This window comes from Bufo gargarizans, chromosome 2, assembly GCF_014858855.1.
Source record: "Bufo gargarizans isolate SCDJY-AF-19 chromosome 2, ASM1485885v1, whole genome shotgun sequence".
NCBI classification, from domain to species: domain Eukaryota; kingdom Metazoa; phylum Chordata; class Amphibia; order Anura; family Bufonidae; genus Bufo; species Bufo gargarizans.
Window position 1 is genome coordinate 198,118,274 of NC_058081.1, and position 25,719 is coordinate 198,143,992.

Sequence of the window (25,719 nt, forward strand, 5' to 3'; positions counted from 1 at the left end):
ACAGATTTTTCTTTACTTACAAGTCATATTTCATGTATTTAAGTGAATACAATTCTTTTCAGAACAAAGAAACAAATGTTATCCATTGCTTTAAATGCACGGAAACTCACAATGATTATAAAAGGCACCATGTTAACTCCAGGAGAATCCCTAATACCTCTACGTACGGCTCCCACATCCAGCAATGTTCATTAGAAGTTCACCGATTTGTCACTGAAGAGGCCTTTGTTATTTTGTGACCTTCCATTTTCATAGACTGCATGGATTAGAAGAACTGTCCTTGCTGTCAAGCTAGCCCTTATAAATGTCCTTTCTTCCGTCATAGAATGAAGCTCCGTGAATTTTTTTACTAAAAACTAAAAGCAAGTTCATGCGTCCACTTGGAAATATCCATTCACTGCATTTTGACAGACAGAGGATATCTGAAATTGTTGGGAACACCAATGGAGTCTTCAGGGTATTCAATACTGGTTTTCATTACATATAAGTGACTACATTAGGCCACCATATCTCCCCAGGTTCTAATTTCACAAAATATAATGTTGTTTAGCCCCATTATATCTCTATATTAACAATGTTTATTACTTTTTTCCACTCTTTTTCTCTAGCAATACATTCTTTAGTAGCGTACCTCTATCCTCTACCATTCCTGAGACATCATGAATGCCAGTCAATGACACTTCAAAGTGGCATTTTGTTGTAATCTTCATCACAGTTCTTTTCTCCACCAGGTATAAGCCCTTTGTATTCCATGTAATTGAGAGTAGATGTATATATTTAAACTAACAGGAGTATAAAATAGTCATTAAAATAATGTTGAACAGGTGGATGGTTTATGTAATATATTATGCAGTTCTGTATGAACATCCGTGTCTTAAGGCCCCGCATAGTCAGCTTTCATCCTTTTTCTGGAGTAGTGACATTCTCTACAAAATCCTTTATTTTTTTTGTTGCTTTTTTGCTTTAACAATAACAAAAGTTCCACAATACAAAAAATGCAGGCAAATTCATCATTCAATTTTTAAGAAGACTGAACTTCCTGTTGTGACACTGGCTTCCTGTGAAAAGACAGCCATGATATTTTTTGCAGTTTAGAGAGCCTGGGTCCTGTGGATGCCTGAGATCCATTGATTCCATTTAATCATAACATATTCATATTCTTATATGAAAGGTACTAAAAGAAAAAGAAAGGGGTAAATGAGTAACAGCAAATACTAATAATTAAAAAAGGTAATCCTGCAAACGGAATAGCAAAAGTGGTCATTGCAAGTAACTTGTACTCTAACAATCTAAACTAATGGGAAAGTTTAAAGAACCTCTGAACCTTTTATTTTTAGGAAATAAAAGTACTGTATTTTTCGCTTTACTATACGCACTTTCCCCCCCAAAAGTGGTCGAAAAATGGCAGTGCGTCTTATAAAGCAAATACTAATGAACGTTTTTATTATGGAAGCGGTCATCAGTATGCTGGAAGTGCAGGTAGCGGTGACTGCTGCGCTGCTAGAGATTGCTAAACACATTGCTTCCTGGTCTTTTCCTGGGCCCCGCACTGCACTGTCCTGACTGAGTACAGTGTCACATAGGCAGCACTATGACCTGATGCTGTGGTCACAGTGCAGCGAGGGGCCCAGAAGAAGACCAGGGAGCAGTGAAAGCAGGAAGAGCACATGATCCGAAGAAGGAGAGGTGAGTTCACTTACTGTATTTATTTTATGTCTAATCTGAGGTCTGATGAGGACTGGGGGTCTAATCTGAGGTCTGATAAAGTTTGTGGGTCTGCTAAAGAATGAGGGGGCTGATCAGATATCTAATAAAAAATAGGGGTCCAATTGGGGGGGGTCTGATCTGAGGTCTGAAGGTTTTTGACATCTGATTGGGGGTCTGATCTGAGGTCTGATAAAGATTGGGGGTCTAAATGGGGGTCTGATCTAAGGTCTGATAAAGCTTGGGGTTCTAACTTGAGGGTGTCTGAACCGAGGTCTGATAAAGATTGGAGGTCTGATCTGAGGTCTGATGAAAAATATTTTCTGATTTTCCTCCTCTAAAACTTAGGTGCATCTTATAATCAGGTGCATGTTATAAAGCGAAAATACAGTTATTCAGTACGATAAAAAAAGAGGTAACATTCTGAATACAAGGAAAATAATTAAAATGATAACCTGACATCACTGTGTACAGTTATAGGGATATGGGAGATATATATATATATATATATATACAGTGAGGAACAGAAGTATTTGAACCCCCTGCGATTTTGCAAGTTCTCCCACTTAGAAATCATAGAGGGAGCTGAAATTCACATTGTAGGTGCATTCCCACTCTAAAAGACAGAATAAAAAATAAAAAAAAAACAGGAAATCCCATTGTATGATTTTTAAAGAATTTATTTGTCTTGCACTGCTGAACATAAGTATTTGAACACCTAATAAAATCAGTGTTAATATTTGGTACAGAAGCCTTTGTTTGCAATTACAGAGGTCAAACGTTTCCTGTAGTTCTTGACCAGGTTTGCACACACTGCAACAGGGATTTTGGCCAACTCCTCCATACAGATCTCCTCTAGATCTGTCAGGTTTCGGGGCTGTCGCTGAGCAACATGGAGTTGTGCTTTGGGTCGTTGTCATGTTGAAAGACCCAGCCACGACCCATCTTCAATGCTCTGACTGAGGGAAGGAGGTTGTTGCTCAAAATCTCACAATAAATGGCCACATTCATCCTCTCCTTAATACAGTGCAGTCATCCTGTCCTTCGCAGAAAAGTACCCTCAAAGCATGATGTTACCACCCCCATGCTTCATAGTAGGGATGGTGTTCTTGGGATGCAACTCATCCTTCTTTTTCCTACAAACACGACGAGTGAAGTTTAGACCAAAAACTTCTACTTTGGTCTCATCTGACCACATGACTTTCTCCCATGCCTCCTCTGGATCATCCAGATGGTCATTGGCAAACTTCAGACGGGCCTGGACATGTGATGACTTGAGCAGGGGAACCTTCCATGCAATGCATGATTCGAAACCATAACGGCGGTCCCAGCTCTCTTCATGTAATTGACCAGCTCCTCCCTTGTAGTTCTGGTCTAATTCCTCACCTTTCTTATAATCAGTGATACCCCACGAGGTGAGATCTTGCATGGAGCCCTAGTCCGATGGAGACTGACAGTCGTCTTTAGCCTCTTCCATTTTCTAACAATTGTTCAAACAGTTGATCTATTTTCACTAAGCTGCTTGGCAATTGCCCCGTAGCCCTTTCCAGCCTTGTGGAGGTCCACAATTTTGTCTCTGGTGTCTTTTGACAGCTCTTTGGTCTTGCCCATGTTAGTAGTTGGCGTCTGTCTGACTGTGGGGTGGACAGGTGTCTTTAAAGAGCTCAGACAGGTGCTCCTAAGTTAGATTGAGTGGAGTAGAGGTGGACTTTTTAAAGGCACAGTAACAGGTCTTTGCGAGCCAGAATTCTTGCTGTTTCTCAGGTGTTCAAATACTTATGTTCAGCAGTGCAAGACAAAAAAATTCTTAAAAAATCATACAATGTAATTTCCTGATTGTTTTATTTTATTCTGTCTCTGAGTGGGAATGCACCTACAATGTGAATTTCAGACCCCTCCATGATTGCAAAATCTCAGGGTGTTCAAATACTTCTGTTCCTCACTGTGTGTGTATATACAGTCAGGTCCATATATATTGGGACATTGACACAATTCTAACATCTTTGGCTCTATACACCATCACAATGGATTTGAAATGAAACGAACAAGATGTGCTTTAACTGCAGGCTGTCAGCTTTAATTTGAGGGTATTTCTCCAAATCAGGTGAACGGTGTAGGAATTACAACAGTTTGCATATGTGCCTCCCACTTGTTAAGGGATCGAAAGTAATGGGACAATTGGCTTCTCAGCTATTCCATTGCCAGGTGTGTGTTATCTCATTATCCCAATTACAATGAACAGATAAAAGGTTCAGAGTTCATTTCAAGTGTGCTATTTGCATTTGGAATCTGTTGCTGTCAACTCTCATGAGGAGATCCAAAGAACTGTCACTATCAGTGAAGCAAGCCACCATTAGGCTGAAAAAAACAAAACAAACCCATCAGAGAGATAGCAAAAACATTAGGCGTGGCCAAAACAACTGGAACATTATTAAAAAGAAGGAACGCACCGGTGAGCTCAGCAACACCAAAAGACCCGGAAGACCATGGAAAACAACTGTGGTGAAGAAAACACCCTTCACAACAGTTGGGCAGATCAGGAACACTCTCCAGGAGGTAGGTGTATGTGTGTCAAAGTCAACAATCAAGAGAAGACTCCACTAGAGTAAATACAGAGGGTTCACCACAAGATGTAAACCATTGGTGAGCCTCAAAAACAGGAAGGCCAGATTAGAGTTTGCCAAACGACATCTAAAAAAGCCTTCACAGTTCTGGAACAACATCCTATGGACAGATGAGACCAAGATCAACTTGTACCAGAGTGATGGGAAGAGAAGAGTATAGAGAAGGAAGGGAACTGCTCATGATCCTAAGCATACCACCTAATCAGTGAAGCATGGTGGTGGTAGTGTCATGGCGTGGGCATGTATGGCTGCCAATGGAACTGGTTCTCTTGTATTTATTGATGATGTGACTGCTGACAAAAGCAGCAGGATGAATTCTGAAGTGTTTCAGGCTATTATCTGCTCATATTCAGCCAAATGCTTCAGAACTCATTGGACGGCACTTCACAGTGCAGATGGACAATGACCCAAAGCATACTGCAAAAGCAACCAAAGAGTTTTTTAAGGGAAAGAAGTGGAATGTTATGCAATGGTCAAGTCAATCCCCTGACCTGAATCCAATTGAGCATGCATTTCACTTGCTGAAGACAAAAGTGAAAGGAAAATGCCCCAAGAACAAGCAGGAACTGAAGACAGTTGCAGTAGAGGCCTGGCAGAGCATCACCAGGGATGAAACCCAGCGTATGGTGATGCCTATGTGTTCCAGACTTCAGGCTGTAATTGACTGCAAAGGATTTAAAAACCAAGTATTAAAAAGTGAACGTTTGATTTATGATTACTATTCTGTCCCATTACTTTTGGTTCCTTAACAAGTGGGAGGCACATATGCAAACTGTTGTAATTCCTACACCGTTCACCTGATTTAGATGTAAATACCCTCAAATTAAAGCTGACGGTCTGCAGATAAAGCACATCTTGTTTGTTTCATTTCAAATCCATTGTGGTGGTGTATAGAGCCAAAAATTTTAGAATTGTATCGATGTCCCAATATTCATGGACCTGACTGTGTGTGTGTGTATATATATATAAATATATATATATATATATATATATATATATATATAGTCATTTTGAGAGGGAGTTTTAAAATGTACCAGATTTATCACAGTGGCTCTGATTGTATAATAAATATGGCGTCAGATTTTAGGCCACAACATTCCCCCCGCCCCCGCCCCCTGTTTGACCCAGCCTTTAAAAACTGCAGAAAACCTACAGTAGTAGTGACATATTGCACCACTTTTTTGGACAGGGTTGAGGTGCAGACACACATTAGTAAATCTGGACCATTATTTTGTTGTTCTTCTACACAGAGGTTCAAATACCTGAGAAAATCTGGTGCTTTGGAGATCATATTCTCAAAGTCTGCAAATGCCAGTTTTCCATCACCATCCATATCTGCCTCCTCGATAACCTTTTCACAGACCAGTGTCACCTCTTCCTCTTCAAGTTCTTCTCGTGTCAGCTTATTGAGAGTTTTCTCCAGATCAGATTTACAAATAAAGTTATCTGTATTGAAATCTAAGACAGAAGGAAAAAAACTAATCGTCAACATTGTTAGGCATCACTGCATAAGGAGAGGGCTGCCCCTCAGATTCACTGTACAGATCATAAAAAAGAAACAGTGCAGAGTTATGACATTTACTTACACAGTATGGCACCACCTGGTGTTCAAAGTGCATAGCAATGTGCACGCCCATCTACTAGGCAGACTGCTGCTGTTCATGCACTGTCAATGTCCCCGCAACCAGGTCTCTGCACAGTGATCTGCTCTTGGCCAGTTTCCAATGTAATGCATGCTCCATGCAAGGAAAAATACACTTACCTGTCACCCTCTGCATCAGTGGCCTGCAACATGGTGGCGACCTCCTCCTCTAGCTGCTCTTAATTACCTTCTGTGCAAATACTGAACGGCAAATGGACACATTCGGCACATGCGCAGATACAGACAGCAGAATCCCATGCATCTGCGCATGTGTCCATTTTCCGTTAAGCACCTGCAGAGAATAGAAGGAACTTAAGAGCAGCCAGAGGAAGCAGTCACTGCCATCTTGCAGAGAGAGACAGGTAAGTATGTATACTTCAATGACACCGGGGCAGCTAGAGGCCTCCATTAGGTCAGCCGGGAGACAGTATACAGTATGCTTGTATGGACTATACATGACAGAAAGGGAAGGAGGCCAGAGCCAGCCTCCAGCAGCAACATGGAGGATACGTGGACGCAAATAGCAAAGAAAACACTATTTTTATGCTAGAAACTTACTGTAGATCTATAAGCAGGACTTTTGTTAAGAAAATGATTCAGGACTTAACCTTTTTATATGTATAACTCTTTCAGAAAACAGGACTGATTATAATCGATTCCACAGAGAAATCAGTTCCAGAGAGAAGTTCATTGTACCATTCAACCAGAGCCAGTTATATTGTTTGCAAGGACTGTGGAGGACATTTATAATTTGCGGTTGTTTTTGTGTAATTTTCAAGTCTGTATTTGATTTGTGTGTCTACGCCAAATTTATGAAATGGCACACCTTAATCATATATGTGGCGTGGTTTACAAGTACAACAGGAGGTTGCCTGGCGGGGAGATGTGACGTTTGCAAAAGTCGCACATAGTGAATGTGCCATAAGCCAGATCTAATCTCATTTTTGTCCCTTAAACATAGACCACTGTGAAAAGTGGCGAGGCTCACCAAATGTCACAAAAAACCCACAATAGACAAAAATCAGGACTTTTTTTGTCAAAAATAGATGTATCTAATTTGATAAATACCCAGCTTGCTATGATGTAGCAAACAACAAGCTCAACCAACAGCCTTGATTGTATTGTTTGGAGACATAAAAGACTGTCCAGATATCTCACACTTGCTCTGTCTTCAATCATTTGTGCTTTTGTAGAGATGTCATTGACCCCCTATACTGCATATAGTACCCAATATCCTTTCCAGTGACTTGCTTCACATATTCATTGACTGTTTTTGCCACACTGAGGCAGATTTACTAATCCAATACTAATGTTTAAACTGTGTAAGCTCAGACTAGTCAGTTTATAGATGCGCCTCATTTATCACAGTGGTTGATGCTGGTTAATAAATCTGGTGCACCTATAGGTTCTCTAGTTTAACTTTATACCATGGATTCGTTGGCTTACTTTGCACCAGAATTTTGCACCAAAATTGCACTTGTTCTCTTGCCTGCTATTATTGCCATCATCAATCTATTCTTCTTATTTAACCAATTCCCGACAGCCCATTGACTATAAGGCTAAGTCTACACGACGACATTTGTCGCGCGACAATTTTTATAATGGTAATCTATGGTGTCGCACTGGGACATGCGACATGCTGCGACACAACAGTCGCAAAAAAAAACATTCAAGATGGATTTTTCGGAGACTTTTGCATCGCAGTATGTCGCATTGCAACACCATTATAAAAATTGTCGCGCTACAAATGTCGTCATGTAGACTTAGCCTTATAGTCAATGGGCGGTCGGGAAGTGGTTAAATAAGAAGAATAGATTGATTATTGTCGCGCAACACATCTTGCAGTGTACAGTAGTTGTGCCCTATGTGTCGCTCGACTTATTGTTGCGCGACACATGTCGTCGTGTAGACCTAGTCTTAACGTCCTTGAGTGGTCAGTTTATCTCTGAATAGACATTATGGAACGTCCATTCAGAGATCGCAGCTGCCCCCCCCGAGGGGGGCCTGTCAGTAACTCAATGAGCATTATGTATACAGATCAGGCATCGCTTGTCACGGCCACGGTTATGGCCGTGACTCCTTGGGAGCCGCATACAGTTTCCCGCGGTTGTGGTTGTTGTGTCAACCGCAGCTGAGGCATAATGTAGTTGTATGTACCCCCAAATGTTAGCAATAGAAAATGTCGCCTCACCCGCAAAAAAACTAAAATGAAAAAAATATGGTTCAAAGAAAATGCCAACACAAAAACATGACAAAAAAAATAGACATATTTGGTATTGTTAAGTCTGTAATTACCAGATCTATAAAAAAAATATCACATGATCTACACTATCAAGTGAACGGTGTAAAATATATATAAAAATTACACCAAACAGCTTTGATTGTGACTGGTGCCAATAAAAACGTACAGCTTGTCTCGCACAAAATAAGCCCTCACGCAGCTCATTCAACAAAAAATTAAAAAAGTTATTGCTCTTAAAAACTATGACTGAAAATTCCATGTTAGAAAATCCAGATGCTGCTCCTTCCCTTCTGAGCCCTGGCGTGTCCCCACATAACAGTTTACGACCACAATTGGGCTGTTACATTATTCAGGAGAAAGTAGGTAGCAAATTGGGGGGGGGGGGGGGGGATATTCTCCTGTTATCTTTTGTGAAAAAGAAAGTTTGTGTAGTTTACAAAATGTGGTCACTTTTTGGGGGTTTTCACTGTGGTGACACCTCAGGGCCTCTTCAAATGCAACATGGTGCCCAAAGACCATTCCAGCAAAATCTGCCTTCCAAAAACCATATGGCGCTCCTTCTGTGCCATGTCGTGTGCCCAAACAGCAGTATACGACATCATATGGGGTGTTTCTACAAACTGCAGAATCAAGGTTATAAATATTGAGGTTTGTTTTGTTGTTAACCCTTGATGTGTTACAGGAAAAAAATTATTAAAATGGAAAATCTGCAAAAAAAAGTTACATTTTGAAATTTCACCTCTATTTTGCTTTATTTCCTGTGGGGTTAAAGGGTTAACAACATTTCTAAAACCAGTTTTGAATAGTTTGAAGGGTGTCATTTCTAAAATGGGGTAATTAATGGGTTGGTTCTATTATGTAAGCCTCACAAAGTGACTTCAGAACTGAACTGGTCCTTAAAAAGTTGACTTTGGAAATTTTCTTAAAAATTTCTAAAATTGCTTCTCAAATTCTAAACCTTCTAGCGTCCTAAAAAAATAAAATGACATTACTAAAATTATGCCAAAATAAAGTAGACACATGGGGAATGTTAATTCATACATATTTTATGAGGCATCACTATCTGTCTTAAAAGCAGAGAGATTCAAATTTAGAAAACTAATTTTCATTAACTTTTGGATTTCTTTTATAAATAAAGGTAAAACATATTGACTCAAATTTACCACTAACATGAAGTACAATGTGCCACAAGAAAACAATCTCTGAATGGCTTGGATAAGTAAAAGCGTTCCAAAGTTATTACCACATAAAGTGACATGTCAGATTTGCAAAATTAGGCCTGGTCAGGAAGGGGGTGAATGGCCTGGTCTGGAAGTGGTTAATACATGCTACCTATATATTACCATAGATCTTAAAGGCATAGATTGCTTTCAGCTCACGGGGAGCCATCTCGCTCATCACAGAGAACATATCCACAAAGTCATTGAAGCTAAGGTTCCCTTCCCCATCTTCAGAAAAAGACTGCACAATTCTCTCCCTGAAAGGATTTTCCTGGAATGAAAAGAAAAGGTCAGTTAGGTATCTCGCTAATGAATGACACAGATTGGTGTCACTTTTGTTTAAAGATCTCATGCAGCAGTTACATGGCCTCTCTGTGCTGCTGTAAGGGGCCTTTGGTGGGATGCTTCTACTTTTGTACATATTGCGTCTGATGCGTCATGCACATCTATGGGAGGTCTATTAAGACTTTGTTTAAAAAAAAAATGGAGCATACAACATTTTTACAATTGGAAAGGCAGTTTTACTTTTATCTGTTTATAGTTTTTGGCAGTGATGGTCAGTTCGCAGTGTTCGCCAGCGAACACATGCGGGCTGCCATCTTTAGTAAGGTAGACTCACCCGTCCGGCGATGCACAGGTAAGCCCTTACCTGTGACGGGAGCCGGTCTGAAATCAAATGCAGTCACCGGGAGCAGGCAGTTCCGAGAACAGCCACCGGGGGCCTTCATCGGGCTGTTCTCGGACTGCCTGCTCCCGGTGACTGCATTTGATTTCAGACTGGCTCCCGGCACAGGCACAGGTACAGGTAAGGGCTTACCTGTGCATTGCCGGACGGGTGAGTCTACCTTACTAAAGATGGCAGCCTGAATGTGTTCGCTGGCGAACACTGCGAACTGACCATCACTGTTTTTTGGCCTTCTTTGGACATTTTTGACTTTTCTTGTATAGTCATAGCTTGAACGACATTCCTTATAAGAGTCAGAGACCTACAAGAACATTTTAAAGCGGTTATCTGGGATTTTGATATTTATGGCCTCAGGATAGGTCATCAATATGAGATCGGATCGGAGGCGGACCCCCACTGATCAGCTGTTTAAAGTGGCCTCGACGCTCCATGAGCACTTAGGCCTCATACGAGGCCAATGACTTCACTGTATATCAGTCACATAGACTAGGCGCAGCTCAGTCCCATTCAAGTAATTGGGACTAAGCTGCTGTGAGGAGACAGCTGATTGGTGGGGTGCCTGGAGTCGGACACCCCCACCAATCTCATATTGATAACCTATCCTCTGTCATGTAGTTTAATTTTTTTTTAACTGGTTTGAAAGTGATCTTTTAGCCTTCCTCTCAGTATTAGTTAATACCATTACTAATATGGTCTCTCCTCCATTATTCTTCCTGATATATTTCACGCCAAATACTATAAGGACCTGTCACCTCTCCTGGCATCTCAGTTTTAGTAATTACTTGCATTCCCTGTCTAATAAGAATTCTGGAGCATCCATTCTTGTGATGCTATGTTGTGCCATTCCTTTATTATTCCTGTTAGAAGTTAGGAATGGATTACTAGCAGTTTACAATGAAGGTCCAGAAGGATGTTACCAGTTGGGGGTATGTCCCTGCACAGTCTGACTGTAAAGGGACAAACTATCAACTGGTAATACTCAGATAGACATTTGCAGCAGACTGCTAGCAATTCATTAGTAAACTGTTAGCAGGAATAATAAGAGGAATGATACAACATAGTCATAAGAATGAATATTTCAAAATTGTTATTACATAGGGAATACAAGTACCGGTAGTTACTACAATAGACTTGTCAGGAGAGGCGACAGGTCCTCTTTAATAAATTGTGCATTAGGCAGTACCCAGATTCGTGGGAAAGGATCAAGCTATACAGGGAGTGCAGAATTATTAGGCAAATGAGTATTTTGACCACATCATCCTCTTTATGCATGTTGTCTTACTCCAAGCTGTATAGGCTCGAAAGCCTACTACCAATTAAGCATATTAGGTGATGTGCATCTGTGTAATGAGAAGGGGTGTGGTCTAATGACATCAACACCCTATATCAGGTGTGCATAATTATTAGGCAACTTCCTTTCCTTTGGCAAAATGGGTCGAAAGAAGGACTTGACAGGCTCAGAAAAGTCAAAAATAGTGAGATATCTTGCAGAGGGATGCAGCACTCTTAAAATTGCAAAGCTTCTGAAGCGTGATCATCGAACAATCAAGCGTTTTATTCAAAATAGTCAACAGGGTCGCAAGAAGCGTGTGGAAAAAACAAGGCGCAAAATAACTGCCCATGAACTGAGAAAAGTCAAGCGTGCAGCTGCCAAGATGCCACTTGCCACCAGTTTGGCCATATTTCAGAGCTGCAACATCACTGGAGTGCCCAAAAGCACAAGGTGTGCAATACTCAGAGACATGGCCAAGGTAAGAAAGGCTGAAAGACGACCACCACTGAACAAGACACACAAGCTGAAACGTCAAGACTGGGCCAAGAAATATCTCAAGACTGATTTTTCTAAGGTTTTATGGACTGATGAAATGAGAGTGAGTCTTGATGGGCCAGATGGATGGGCCCGTGGCTGGATTGGTAAAGGGCAGAGAGCTCCAGTCCGACTCAGACGCCAGCAAGGTGGAGGTGGAGTTCTGGTTTGGGCTGTTATCATCAAAGATGAGCTTGTGGGGCCTTTTCGGGTTGAGGATGGAGTCAAGCTCAACTCCCAGTCCTACTGCCAGTTTCTGGAAGACACCTTCTTCAAGCAGTGGTATAGGAAGAAGTCTGCATCCTTCAAGAAAAACATGATTTTCATGCAGGACAATGATCCATCACACGCGTCCAAGTACTCCACAGCGTGGCTGGCAAGAAAGGGTTTAAAAGAAGAAAATCTAATGACATGGCCTCCTTGTTCACCTGATCTGAACCCCATTGAGAACCTGTGGTCCATCATCAAATGTGAGATTTACAAGGAGGGAAAACAGTACACCTCTCTGAACAGTGTCTGGGAGGCTGTGGTTGCTGCTGCACGCAATGTTGATGGTGAACAGCTCAAAACACTGACAGAATCCATGGATGGCAGGCTTTTGAGTGTCCTTGCAAAGAAAGGTGGCTATATTGGTCACTGATTTGTTTTTGTTTTGTTTTTGAATGTCAGAAATGTATATTTGTGAATGTTGAGATGTTATATTGGTTTCACTGGTAAAAATAAATAATTGAAATGGGTATATATTTGTTTTTTGTTAAGTTGCCTAATAATTATGCACAGTAATAGTCACCTGCACACACAGATATCCCCCTAAAATAGCTAAAACTAAAAACAAACTAAAAACTACTTCCAAAAATATTCAGCTTTGATATTAATGAGTTTTTTGGGTTCATTGAGAACATGGTTGTTGTTCAATAATAAAATTAATCCTCAAAAATACAACTTGCCTAATAATTCTGCACTCCCTGTATATCAGCAACAGGAGGCGATTTGAATTCAGCGCCAAAACGGACTGAGAGTCAGGACTGCAAAACCGTGAGTACTATACCAACTCTCACAATACTGACTCACAACAGCACTTGAACCGAACATCAAGTTGCCCAGCGTTTAAATTAGCGGGGCAAAGGTTTAAAAGTAATATCAGGAAGTATTACTTTACTGAGAGAGTAGTGGATGCATGGAATAGCCTTCCTGCAGAAGTGGCAGCTGCAAATACAGTGAAGGAGTTTAAGCATGCATGGGATAGGCATAAGGCCATCCTTCATATAAGATAGGGCCAGGGGCTATCCATAGTATTTAGTATATTGGGCAGACTAGATGGGCCAAATGGTTCTTATCTGCCGACACATTCTATGTAAGTTAGATATTTGTGCTGGCTTTATTCAAGCAGTCATATCGAAAGTACTCTCTATCCGAAAATATTACTCCATAGGAGTTAGATTGTGCATAGATATAAGATCCTATACCGATTTTTATCTGAAAAAACTGCGAACCAAGTGGCTAGATTGAATTTACCTTCCATTTAAATTATCGCAGTGAACCAAGCGACCATATTGAATTCACCCTTCATCTGAATTATCGCCGCAATACAGTTCGAGTGTGAATATAAGTAAGAACTGAGGAAGCATTCAGCCATTGTGCACCCCTATACCCAATACATCTCCTTTTTCCATTCGAAAATATTTATTCATTCGAAAATATTTTTTCGAAGCAGCTTTTCTATCTGATTTATTACTCCATCAGAGTCTGATTACGAACTTTTGCAACAAACCCGCGATTATTTTGAACATCAGTATATTGTAACTTATTTAGCCATCAAGACCTTACGATTGTAGATTCAGGTGGTCCAGTATTTTATATTGTAATGTTTTATTGTAATTTAGTCATATTGGCCAATTTAGATGTTTTATGTGTGTTATAGATGTGAATAAATGTTAAATCTGACATTAGCATCTTCTGCGTGACTCTAGTATATTGTGAGTGTCGGTCATTCCATTTTTTTCAGCATTTATTAAGTAAATGGGGGTTTACATTTGACCGTGCACCCAGCCAGAATTCCCCACACAAAGTAGAGCCACTCATATCCAAATTTCAAATGAATAATATATCCTTCAACTTTTTACTATTTACTTTGCAATGGTCCATGGTACCGTTCCAGGAACCATTAGTGGTTCACACCATAAAGGGTGGAGCACTGGTATTTATGTTTCTACGTGTCCGTGTTTCCATGTGTTAACAAAGCAATCCTTAAAATGCATATGTGTGGCATTTGTCTTTCCTTCACTTGCATGACTGACCAAACAAAGGATACTATTATTAACATCTATTTTACTTTCCTTCATTTTCTGATTGATTAAATATTGGCTTTTCAGCTGATCTTAGTAATGGCAGACATTCTCAGAAAGCTTGTTATGGCACAGCATGGTCTTCCTCTAGTCCAGTGATGGCTAACCTGCAGCTCTCCAGCTGTTGCAAAACTACAACTCCCAGCATGCCCAGACTACAGCTATCAACCTACAGCAGGGCATGGTGGGAATTGTAGTTTTACAACAGCTGCAGGGCCGCAGATTGGCCATCGCTGATCTAATCAATAATTCTGTCTCATGTTAGAGCGACAGTTATCCATACATAATAGTAAAATGAACATACCAAAATCATTATAAGATGACACTTTGTGTTAATGGTAAGCAAAACATATCCATGGCATGCAATCACGGTCATCGATGAATTATATGGATTTTAACTATAGTTCCTTAAACGGGTTGTCTGAGTGTTTAATACTGATGACTAATCCTCAAGATAGGTTACCAGTATCTGAATGGTGGGAGTCCAACACCCGGGACCCCTGCAGATAAGCTGTTTGAGGAGACCTCTTCCTAGGCCAGTGATGCCATGTTCATCGGTCACATGGCCTAGGCACAGAGCACTCCAATTCAAGTGAATGGGACAGAGATGCAATACCAAGTACAGCCGCTATCCAATGTATGGCACTGTGCTTGAACACATGCGAGGAGCGCTGTAGCCTCTTCAAACAGCTGGTAAGAGGGGGGTACCGGACATCGAACACCCACCAAGCAGATATTGATAACCTATCTTGAGAACCTCAGGGTAGGTCATCAGTATTAAATACTTGGAAACCCCTTTAAATTGTGTAAATCACAGCAATTCAACATTCTTTTTCTCCCTTTTTATGACATTCAATCATGTTTCAGTGGCTAAATCTCACCATCAGTTCAGGCATATTAATGATAAGTTGCATGGGTAGTTTGACATCCGGGTCATCTGTATAATCCATTGGAACCATACTAGGAGCCAGTTCATAGAACCTTCCGTGTAACCTGCAAGAAACCCATCAACATCTGCTCTGAAATGTTAAAATATATTAGCTAATTCATACACCATCATTTAATTATTTGCAAATAGTTATAACCTAAAGAAGAATTCAAAATTCCAGAAAGTGATGTCCAGACACGGAGCAATATGCTATAAACTACTGTATGTTCCTTTGTATCACCCTAATAGGACTATTTATCTTACATAATGGAAGCTATGTCAGATGCCTTCTGCAGCAGCCTCCCATCCCGTAGATGTCAATAACAAAGAATTGCTGTCTATTAATTTCATTGTCATCCAGCAGATTTGAGAATGTGTCCTTGTCCGGTGTCAAGGTAGCAGTGACCTGGTAGAAATATGATATGCCCGCACAGAGGAATGTTATCTGCATTAGATTTTTGTGATGGCTACAGTATTTTCTAGTCACATGAATCCTGATTTTCCTACAATTATAATTGACTCCTTTTAGATTATAAATATACATTTTACATTATAAATATATATATATATATATATATATATATATACACACATACACTCCTCAAAGCTGAAATTGCAACACCAAGAAGGAAAAATTGTGGATTGATGCTATTCAAATCACAGGATCGATGGACATGTTAATGATATGCAAATGATAAAAAAGGTAGAAACAAAATATTCCAAACATCTCGATTTATTCTGTATCGAGTATGAGTGGCACCCGCAGATATACATGCACTTAAAGAGGACCTTTCACCAGGATACATGTATAGAAATAGTTATATTACCTAACAGTGCGGCCCCCAGTGATGTATTTCCGCTTATTATTTTTTAGAAACCCGTTCTTTCGTCCACTGTGGTCTCCGGTAGTTCTGGCGCCTCAAATGCTAATGAGGCGATTCGGTTCAACTAGGCGGTGACTTGAATTTGTCCTTGGAGCGGTTATCTTCTCCCTGGCTAAGAGCGCATCCATACAGAGCGCAGTGCTCTTAGCCAGGGAGAAGAAGCTCAAGTTCTCGCAAGATTCGTGAGAACTTGAGCTTTTACACATCCCGAGCCGTGCGCCATCTTGGAGTCCTCATGCTCTCCGTCGAGGACAAGATGGTGCACGGTTCAGGATGTGTAAAATCTCAAGTTCTCGCAAATCTCGAACTTGAGCTCCTTCTCCCTGGCTAAGAGCGCGGCGCTCTGATTGGATGCGCTCTTAGCCAGGGAGAAGATAACCATGCCCAGGACAAATTCAAGTCACTGCCTAGTTGAACCAAATCGCCGTATTAGCATATGAGGCTCCAGAACTACCGGAGACCACAGCGGACGAAAGGGGGGGGTCCTTTGAAAAAATAATACGCGGAAATACATCACCGGGGGCCGCACTGTTAGGTAATATAACTATTTCTATACATGTATCCTGGTGAAAGGTCCTCTTCAAAGAGGTTTTCTGGGATTTTAATATTGCTGGCCTATCCTTGGGATAGGTCATCAATATCAGACCGGTGGCGGTTGGACATCCAGCACCCCCGCCGATCAGCTTGTTGAAGAGAAGTCTGCGCTGTATAGGAACCAGCCATCTCAGAGAAGTAAATGGGACGGCATGTAATTACACCTGCTCACCACTATGATGTCAACGGTGAGCAGGTAACCAATGAGGGGAAGACTGCGCCCGCACAGAGCTCGGCCTTCTCTTCAACAAGCTGATCGCCATTGGTGCTGAGTGTCTGATATTGACGACCTATCTTGAGGATAGGTCATCAATATTAAAATCCCGGGAAAACCCCTTAGCATACTAGTATGACGTTATACCTGGTTTTCTGAGGAATGTTCTACCACGCTGAATGCATTTGAGCAAGCTGCTCACAGTAGCACAAGCAATATGTGGCGAGGTGTTGTCCTGTTCAAAAACGTCTGCTTGGACACTTTGGAAAAATAACCATACCAATGGTTCCACAACAAAATCAATGTAACACCAAGCTGTTAGTGTACCTGAAATCAATACCAGAGGCGTCTGCTACTGTACATTATGCCAACCCTCACCATAATCCCGGAAATAGGACCTGTGTGATGTTCCCTTGTGAAGGTCTCTTCATGGTGTTGCCCACATGGTCTCAGGACAAATCTCCAGCTATCATTCCATTCGAGACAAAAGCAGGACTCACCGCTGAAGAGGATAAACCTCCATTCCAACCCCCATTGCCTTCTTGCTTTGCACAATGATGGCCTTTGAGAGCAGTGGCATGAGGTCAGTGGAACACCTGTAGCTGGACATCTGGCTCATAGCCCAATGTCATGCAAATGCCTTCTGATGGTTTGTGTATACACCGTTTGCCACCCTAAGCTTGGGATGTGATGTCCAATTTCACTTGCAGTACAGAATGAATCACTACACGCCATGCTTCTAATCAGACAATCCGTCCATGCAGAAGTTCCCCTCTATGTACCTCTTGCTGTCATTCTAGTTCATCTTTGTTCTCCGAACCACCAGGACATGTAACTTGAACAGTGCTGACATCTTGGCCTAGGCATGTAGTGATCTGCTGGAGTGATAAACCAGATCTCTCAGTTCAAGGATTCTGTCCCTCTCAGTTTGGGACAAGTGGTGATAACTGGCATTTCGACAAACAGAAGGCATCACAGAATCATCCTACATGACTTGATCTGATTCTTGAAGTTTCATGTGGCTAAAAAACTTTTCAGTCTGGCTTTTTTGCACCTCCTACATGGCACAGAATAGAGCTGGGTAACAGAAAATCTGATCTGCAGATCTTAGTGACACCTGCTACTTGTTTGAGTTTTATAACTTTATGGCTTGTCCTTCTTGGTGTTGCTTTCAAGCACGTTTTAAAATACACATCTCCCCCCCCCAGATACACCTAGAGGGACCTGTCGATGGAAGCAAATCACTCACTGGTCAAGTGCTGCTTGGTTTACACACCACTGGGTGCAGGGGCACATGTGACTCAGTCCGTGGTGAACGTTTACATCCATGAACTGGAGCGGGGTGAGGAGAGCGGCAGACCGAAGTTGCCAGAACCAAGTGTCAGGGAGCAGGTATACTTCCCTTGATAGACCCTCCTGGGTGGATGGGGTGTTAATTAAAACACACTCAGAAGTTTGACAGCCCCCGCTGGAAATTGGTCACAATAATTTGCCATACCTCCCAGATTTTTTTTCAGTTTGGGCGCAGGATGCGTGGCCTCATCAAATTCTTCATTGTTCGTGAAGTGGAAATACTTCATGATGAGGGAAAACCGGTATTCTGACATCACGGTGCCAGTAACTTATTGGTGGTCCAGTACCATTTCTGGAGTGGTTTTCCCATCACCCCCTGAAGAATGATGAGTCCCAGAAACTGCCACATGTCCTCTTTGGTCACCGGTTCCCACTTTCTGCTTCTGGAAAAGGTGGCATGCAGCGTAGCGGATTGCTGCTCTTGGTAGCGATTTGTCTCCGTGACAATTTTTTCAATTACCTTCTCAGTGAGGAATAATTGCAGGTATGCCAGAGGGTTGTCACGCTCAACATCTACCTTCATCCCAGTGAACAGGAATCTTGGGGGGCGCTACCTGTTCGGTATCGCAGTCAATAGGGCACCAAGTGCTCACATGGCTGAGGTCAGGTGTAGGATCATCGCCGTTGTCACTTGCCAGATCAGTGTCAGTGTCAGACGACAAATCTCCCCACGACTCACTATCGCTCAGTTCTGCGAGCACCTCCGTATCACTGTCGCCGTCACTCAACTGGTCCAAAACCGCTTTTGAAGTAAAGTTGCGCTTTTTTGATGCCATGTTATAAATTTATTTTATGGGCACAAATGACAGTAAAATGGCAGGCAAGGGGCATTGTACAGTAATCAAATGTCAGATCTGAGGCTATACAGTGAAATCCTCTCAGATTACAATGTATAACATATTTTATGTGGGTGTGTGTCACTTTTAGTGTTTATATTTATTTGAATTTTCCACCCAGTTCCGCCCCCATGCGCAGCTGCTGCTCGCAGGGAACGGAACCAGGAAGTCAGATGCCGGCCGGCGCTCACAGCGGAGGACATCGCCGGATCGCCGGCAGAAGGTGAGGGGGGACTCTGCAATGTTACCCCGAGCGTGACTCGGGGTTACCGCTCCTGGCAGCGAAAATTAACCCCGAGTCACGCTCGGGAATACCAAGGAGGTTAAGAAATGAGAAGCAACTCATTGCACCAGTTGGGGTTAAATAACTTATTGCCAGCTGAAAGATAATCACCCATGCAGTAATTATCCAATAGGAGGCTCATACCTATTTGCTTAGTTAAATCCAGTTGGCAACTTTTTTTTTTGGACAGGCAGTGTAGTACATATGTGATTCTTTGCAAGACTGAGATCAAGAAAGTGGAACTTTCTGTAGACGCAGAGGACTCAGCCTCATGTAAGCACAGAATTGGACAGGAATAGCAGTCTGACCATAAAGACATCCCTGGATGTACCTTAAAGCAAAGGCTTATTCCGATTATAAACGCAAAAACACAAATGCAATGGCACTCTGCAACCAGCACTCTGCCCTGCCTCTATGCTGGATGTTGAATGAGGCATTGGTGTACATTTTGGCCAAAGTGTAATAAGCCACTCACCACGTCAAGGTCGCCTTCATGAGTGGTCCCTAACACTAGTTCCTACCTGTTATGGGCCATGACAGCCACACAAAGTCCAGGGAGCGCAGGTAGGAACTAGTGTTAGGGACCACTAATGAAGGCGACCTTGACATGGTGAGTGGCTTATTACGCTTTGGCCAAAATGTACACCAATGCCTCATTCAACATCCAGCATAGAGGCAGAGCAGAGTGCTGGTTTGCAGAGTGCGATTGCATTTGGGTTTTTGCGTTTGTATCTGTATTTCGCCATAGCAATGTGCACCTGCATACTGGGTTGCGTGGGCTGAACCCCCCATATTTTATTCCCATTATGCCTGCCTTGATGATCTCTGATTAATCTCCATTGTCTCCATTTTGAATCAGCTGCACCCAGAGACTTACAAAGAATGTAGACCGCTGCATTGGTTCCCTCCACCACAGATACTCTGGTATATATAACCCTGGTGCTTGTTTACCCTCATCTATCCCCTCTAGGTCAGAAGGACCCCCTGACAGGTTCTTCCGTGATATTCGCTTAGTGCAGTGCACATGGGAAAGCAAGATTTTCCTAAAGGGGTATTCCAGGATTTTAATATTGATGGCCGATCTTCGGGAGAGTCTATCAATATCAGTTCGGCAAGGATCTGACACCCTGCACAACCAACGATCATCTGTTTCACAGTAGTTTGGCCGGCACCGGATTTGGTTACCAGAGCTGGTGTCTGCAGTGCAGCTTCCATTGAAGTCATGTGTATATATATATATATATATATATATATAGCCCTTATGCCATTAACCCCCATTATCAGCCCCTTATGCCTCATTAGCCCCCATTATGCCTCTAATTAGCCCCCATTATGCCTCATTTGCCCCATTATGCCTCTTATTAGCCCCATTATGCCTCATTAGCCCCCATCATCAGCCCTTATGCCTCATTAGCCCCATATGCCTCATTAGCCCCCATATGCCTCTCATTAGCCTGCATTATCAGCCCTTATGCCTCATTAGCCCCATTATGCCTCTCATTAGCCCCCATTATGCCTCATTTGCCCCATTATGCCTCTTATTAGCCCCATTATGCCTCATTAGCCCCCATCATCAGCCCTTATGCCTCATTAGCCCCCATATGCCTCTCATTAGCCCCCATATGCCTCTCATTAGCCTGCATTATCAGCCCTTATGCCTCATTAGCCCCCATTATGCCTCTCATTAGCCCCCATTATGCCTCATTAGTCGCCATAGGCCTCATTAGCCCCCATTATGCCTCTCATTAGCCCCCATTATGCCTCTCATTAGCCTCCATTATGCCCCCAGCAGCCTCATTTTTTATAAAATAAAAAAACACTTACCTCTCTGCTCCTCGCCACCCACGATCCTCTTCCTCCTGCTGTTGGCTGCCGAGGACCAGGAAGCGGTAAGTACATAGCGTTCACCGCTTCCTGGTCCAAAATGGAAGCGCTTCTTTAGTATTCGCTGGCCAGCAGGCTTGATTAGGGTGTGCCCAGGCACACCCGGCACACCCCGTGCGCACGCCTATGGTGGACAGTGTAATTCTGGCACTGACTTCCAGGCTGGTGCTACTCTGCACAGCTGATCAGCGGTGGTGCAGGGTGTCAGACCCCCAATGATCGGATATTGATATAGGCTATCAATATTAGGTTCTCATTCCACATTAAGAACCAGCAGATAGCCAACCTGTGCTCGGACTCTCTTTCTCCATAGGACTTTTAGCATCCCCTGGTGTGCTTCTATGGTTTGGCTGAACCTTTGTAAGCTGTTCACCTTAGAATTTATGACTTTCTTCCCATGAATCTGAAATGTTTTTCCTGATCTTTTCTCCAAATGTCAAATACGGTTAATTACCTGTGAAATTTTAGTCATGGTAGACTGTTAGTTTTGGAGGCTACTTGTGTGCCATTATTGCTACCTGTAGTCTCCACTACGGAAAGCTCATTGCAAAAAGATGTATCTACCTGTATAAATCTACATGCAGTTAGATTCCCCCGTGTTGTCTGCATATGGCCAGAATAATATAAAGTCAGAATAGCAGGGCTTCCCTATATGTACATATTATGAAATTAATCAGCACAGAATTTAACTTTTATAATCGGCATTCATTTAAAGGTATAGCGCATTTGGAGGAGCTCATTCTGAGTTCTGCTATAGTGCCCTATGACTTCTGTGAATATGTGGTCATTACTTACCGGAGGATCTCTTTGCGTGTGAAAAAAGTGCAGTCCTAAAAGAGTAAATAGAAAAAAAATTGTATTAAATTACAAAAAACTACAGTAAATAAATTGTTTTAAAGGGCAACTGACTGACCTGCATCATGTGCACTTGGCATCTGTGTTGGTCCCATGTTCATATGCGCCCACATTGCTGAGAGAAATTATGTTTTAATATATGCAAATGAGCATCTAGGAGCACCGTGGGCGGCTCTGCTCTCTCTGCAACTGCTCCGCCCTCTGCACTTTGATTGACAGGACCAGGCAGTAGGAACATCATCACACCTGTCCGTGACAATCAGAGAGGACGGCAGATGCAGAGAGATCAGAGCCTCTAGGTGTAACAGCAACACCCCCGTTGCTCCTAGAGGCTCATTTGCATATACTAAAACTTCCTTTTTCTCAGCAATGCGGGCACATATGAACATGGGACCAACACAGATGTCTTCAGCTGCCAAGTGCACATGTAGCACGTCAGCCAGTGTCATAGGTACAAATATGCCCTTTAAGACTGATACTTCATACATCCTTCCGCTAAAGGTTACACATTACTGAGGAATATTTTTACTAAAAGAAAAGATTAGTTAATCTTGCCACATCACTCCAGAACCAAGCATCATGCCACATGATTTACTGTGGACAAACAGTTGAACAGTAGCAGAACACATGAAAACGTGAGTGTGGCTTAACGGCAGACTACTGCACTTGCCAAATATTGTCATAAAGCAGTAAAATAATAATGCCATACAATGCCTATAAAATACCAACATATATCATGCAAATAAGGCTACTTTCACACTGGCGTTTTGGCTTTCCGTTGGCGAGATCCGTTCAGGGCTCTCACAAGCGGTCCAAAACGGATAAGTTTAGCCTTAATGCATTCTGAATGGAAGAGGATCCGCTCAGAATGCATCAGTTTGCCTCCATTCTGCCTCCGATCAGTTTCCATTCCGCTTTGGAGGCGTTGTCCGTCTGACGAAACTGAGCCAAATGGATCCGTCCTGGCACACAATGTAAGTCAATGGGGACGGATCCGTTTTCTATGACACAATCTGGCACAAGCGGATCCGTCCTCCATTGACTTTCAATGGTGCTCAAGATGTATCTGTCTTGGCTATGTTAAAGTTAATACAAACGGATCTGTTCTGAACGGATGCAGACGGTTGTATTATCTGAACGGATCCGTCTGTGCAGATCCATGACGGATCCGCACCAAACGCGAGTGTGAAAGTAGCCTAATACTGCGCCTATTGCTCACTGTGTTCAGATAATGCCTACAGCTACATACATCCGCTGCTCAAATATTAATAATCATAGTAATAAAAGTAATAATAATATGCATCATGATATCCTATATATATAAAGACAAGTGCAAACACAGATGCACACCCCACGGGTTCAAGAAAAAAATAAGAGCTTGTTCACACGAACGTATTTTGCGGCCCATATACGGGGCGTTTTATGCGTTCCGCATACGGTCCCATTCATTTCAATGGGTCCTCAAAAGATGCGGACAGCATTCTGTGCGCTGTCCGCATCGGTTGCTCCGTTCCGTGGCCCCACAAAATTATGAGTCCTGTCCTATTCTTGTCCGTTTTGCAGACAAGAATAGGCATTTTTATAATGGGCCTCCTGGTCCGTTCCGCAAATTGCGGAAGGCACACGGGCGGCATTCGTTTTTTGCGGATCCGCAATTTGCGGACCGAATTAAAAAAACAGCATGGTCGTGTGAACAAGCCCTAACTGGGGAACAAACGGAACATTTACCTGGTGACTTCCTTTTCATATTTTTTAGTTTAGGGCTTCAGTGCACCAAGGGGTGGAGCCCAGCCAATCAGTGCACCTCGGCTCCCCAGCTTTCCAGTTCTGGTCACACCCCTCAGTGCACCTCGGCTCCCCAGCTTTCCAGTTCTGGTCACACCCCTCAGTGCACCTTCGGCTCCCCAGTTCTGGTCACACCCCTCAGTGCACCTCGGCTCCCCAGCTTTCCAGTTCTGGTCACACCCCTCAGTGCACCTCGGCTCCCCAGATTTCCAGTTCTGGTCACACCCCTCAGTGCACCTCGGCTCCCCAGCTTTCCAGTTCTGGTCACATCCCTCAGTGCACCTTGGCTCCCCAGCTTTCCAGTTCTGGTCACATCCCTCAGTGCACCTTGGCTCCCCAGCTTTCCAGTTCTGGTCACACCCCTCAGTGCACCTCGGCTCCCCAGCTTTCCAGTTCTGGTCACACCCCTCAGTGCACCTTGGCTATCCAGCTTTCCAGTTCTGGTCACACCCCTCAGTGCACCTTGGCTCCCCAGCTTTCCAGTTCTGGTCACACCCCTCAGTGCACCTTGGCTCCCCAGCTTTCCAGTTCTGGTCACACCCCTCAGTGCACCTCGGCTCCCCAGCTTTCCAGTTCTGGTCACACCCCTCAGTGCACCTTGGCTCCCCAGCTTTCCAGTTCTGGTCACACCCCTCAGTGCACCTTGGCTCCCCAGCTTTCCAGTTCTGGTCACATCCCTCAGTGCACCTTGACTCCCCAGCTTTCCAGTTCTGGTCACACCCCTCAGTGCACCTCAGCTCCCCAGCTTTCCAGTTCTGGTTACACCCCTCAGTGCACCTCGGCTCCCCAGCTGTCCAGTTCTGGTCACACCCCTCAGTGCACCTCGGCTCCCCAGCTTTCCCGTTCTGGTCACACCCCTCAGTGCACCTCAGCTCCCCAGCTTTCCAGTTCTGGTTACACCCCTCAGTGCACCTCGGCTCCCCAGCTGTCCAGTTCTGGTCACACCCCTCAGTGCACCTCGGCTCCCCAGCTTTCCCGTTCTGGTCACACCCCTCAGTGCACCTCAGCTCCCCAGCTTTCCAGTTCTGGTTACACCCCTCAGTGCACCTCGGCTCCCCAGCTTTCTCGTTCTGGTCACACCCCTCAGAGCACCTCGGCTCCCCAGCTTTCCAGTTCTGGTTACACCCCTCAGTGCACCTCGGCTCCCCAGCTGTCCAGTTCTGGTCACACCCCTCAGTGCACCTCAGCTCCCCAGCTTTCCAGTTCTGGTTACACCCCTCAGTGCACCTCGGCTCCCCAGCTTTCCAGTTCTGGTCACACCCCTCAGTGCACCTCAGCTCCCCAGCTTTCCAGTTCTGGTCACACCACTCAGTGCACCTCAGCTCCCCAGCTTTCCAGTTCTGGCCACACCCCTCAGTGCACCTTGGCTCCCCAGCTTTCCAGTTCTGGTTACACCCCTCAGTGCACCTCGGCTCCCCAGCTTTCCAGTTCTGGTCACACCCCTCAGTGCACCTCAGCTCCCCAGCTTTCCAGTTCTGGTCACACCACTCAGTGCACCTCAGCTCCCCAGCTTTCCCGTTCTGGTCACACCCCTCAGTGCACCTCGGCTTCCCAGCTTTGGTCACATCCCTCAGTGCACCTCGCCTCCCCAGCTTTCCAGTTCTGGTCACACCACTCAGTGCACATCAGCTCCCCAGCTTTCCAGTTCTGGTCACACCCCTCAGTGCACCTCGGCTCCCCAGCTTTCCAGTTCTGGTCACACCCCTCAGTGCACCTCGGCTCCCCAGCTTTCCAGTTCTGGTCACACCCCTCAGTGCACCTCGGCTCCCCAGCTTTCCAGTTCTGGTCACACCCCTCAGTGCACCTCGGCTCCCCAGCTTTCCAGTTCTGGTCA

General features: G+C 43.6%; 1 protein-coding gene across 2 annotated transcripts in view; it reads right to left on the reverse strand.

The window, feature by feature from the left end:
* CIB2 (calcium and integrin binding family member 2) overlaps window positions 1-25,719 on the reverse strand; it is a 37,693-nt gene continuing 11,974 nt past the window's right edge. Inside the window, exons 2-6 of one of the 2 annotated variants that reach the window (XM_044283374.1) lie at window positions 22,041-22,075; window positions 15,151-15,262; window positions 9,556-9,703; window positions 5,591-5,786; window positions 1-1,174 (exon numbers count right to left, since the gene is read on the reverse strand). In XM_044283374.1, the coding sequence (XP_044139309.1) occupies window positions 1,153-1,174; window positions 5,591-5,786; window positions 9,556-9,703; window positions 15,151-15,262; window positions 22,041-22,075 (513 nt within the window). In that variant the 3' untranslated portion in view covers window positions 1-1,152. Of the gene's footprint in view, window positions 1,175-5,590; window positions 5,787-9,555; window positions 9,704-15,150; window positions 15,263-17,671; window positions 17,736-22,040; window positions 22,076-25,719 lie in introns of those variants that run through there. The other variant, XM_044283375.1, reaches the window with a different exon arrangement.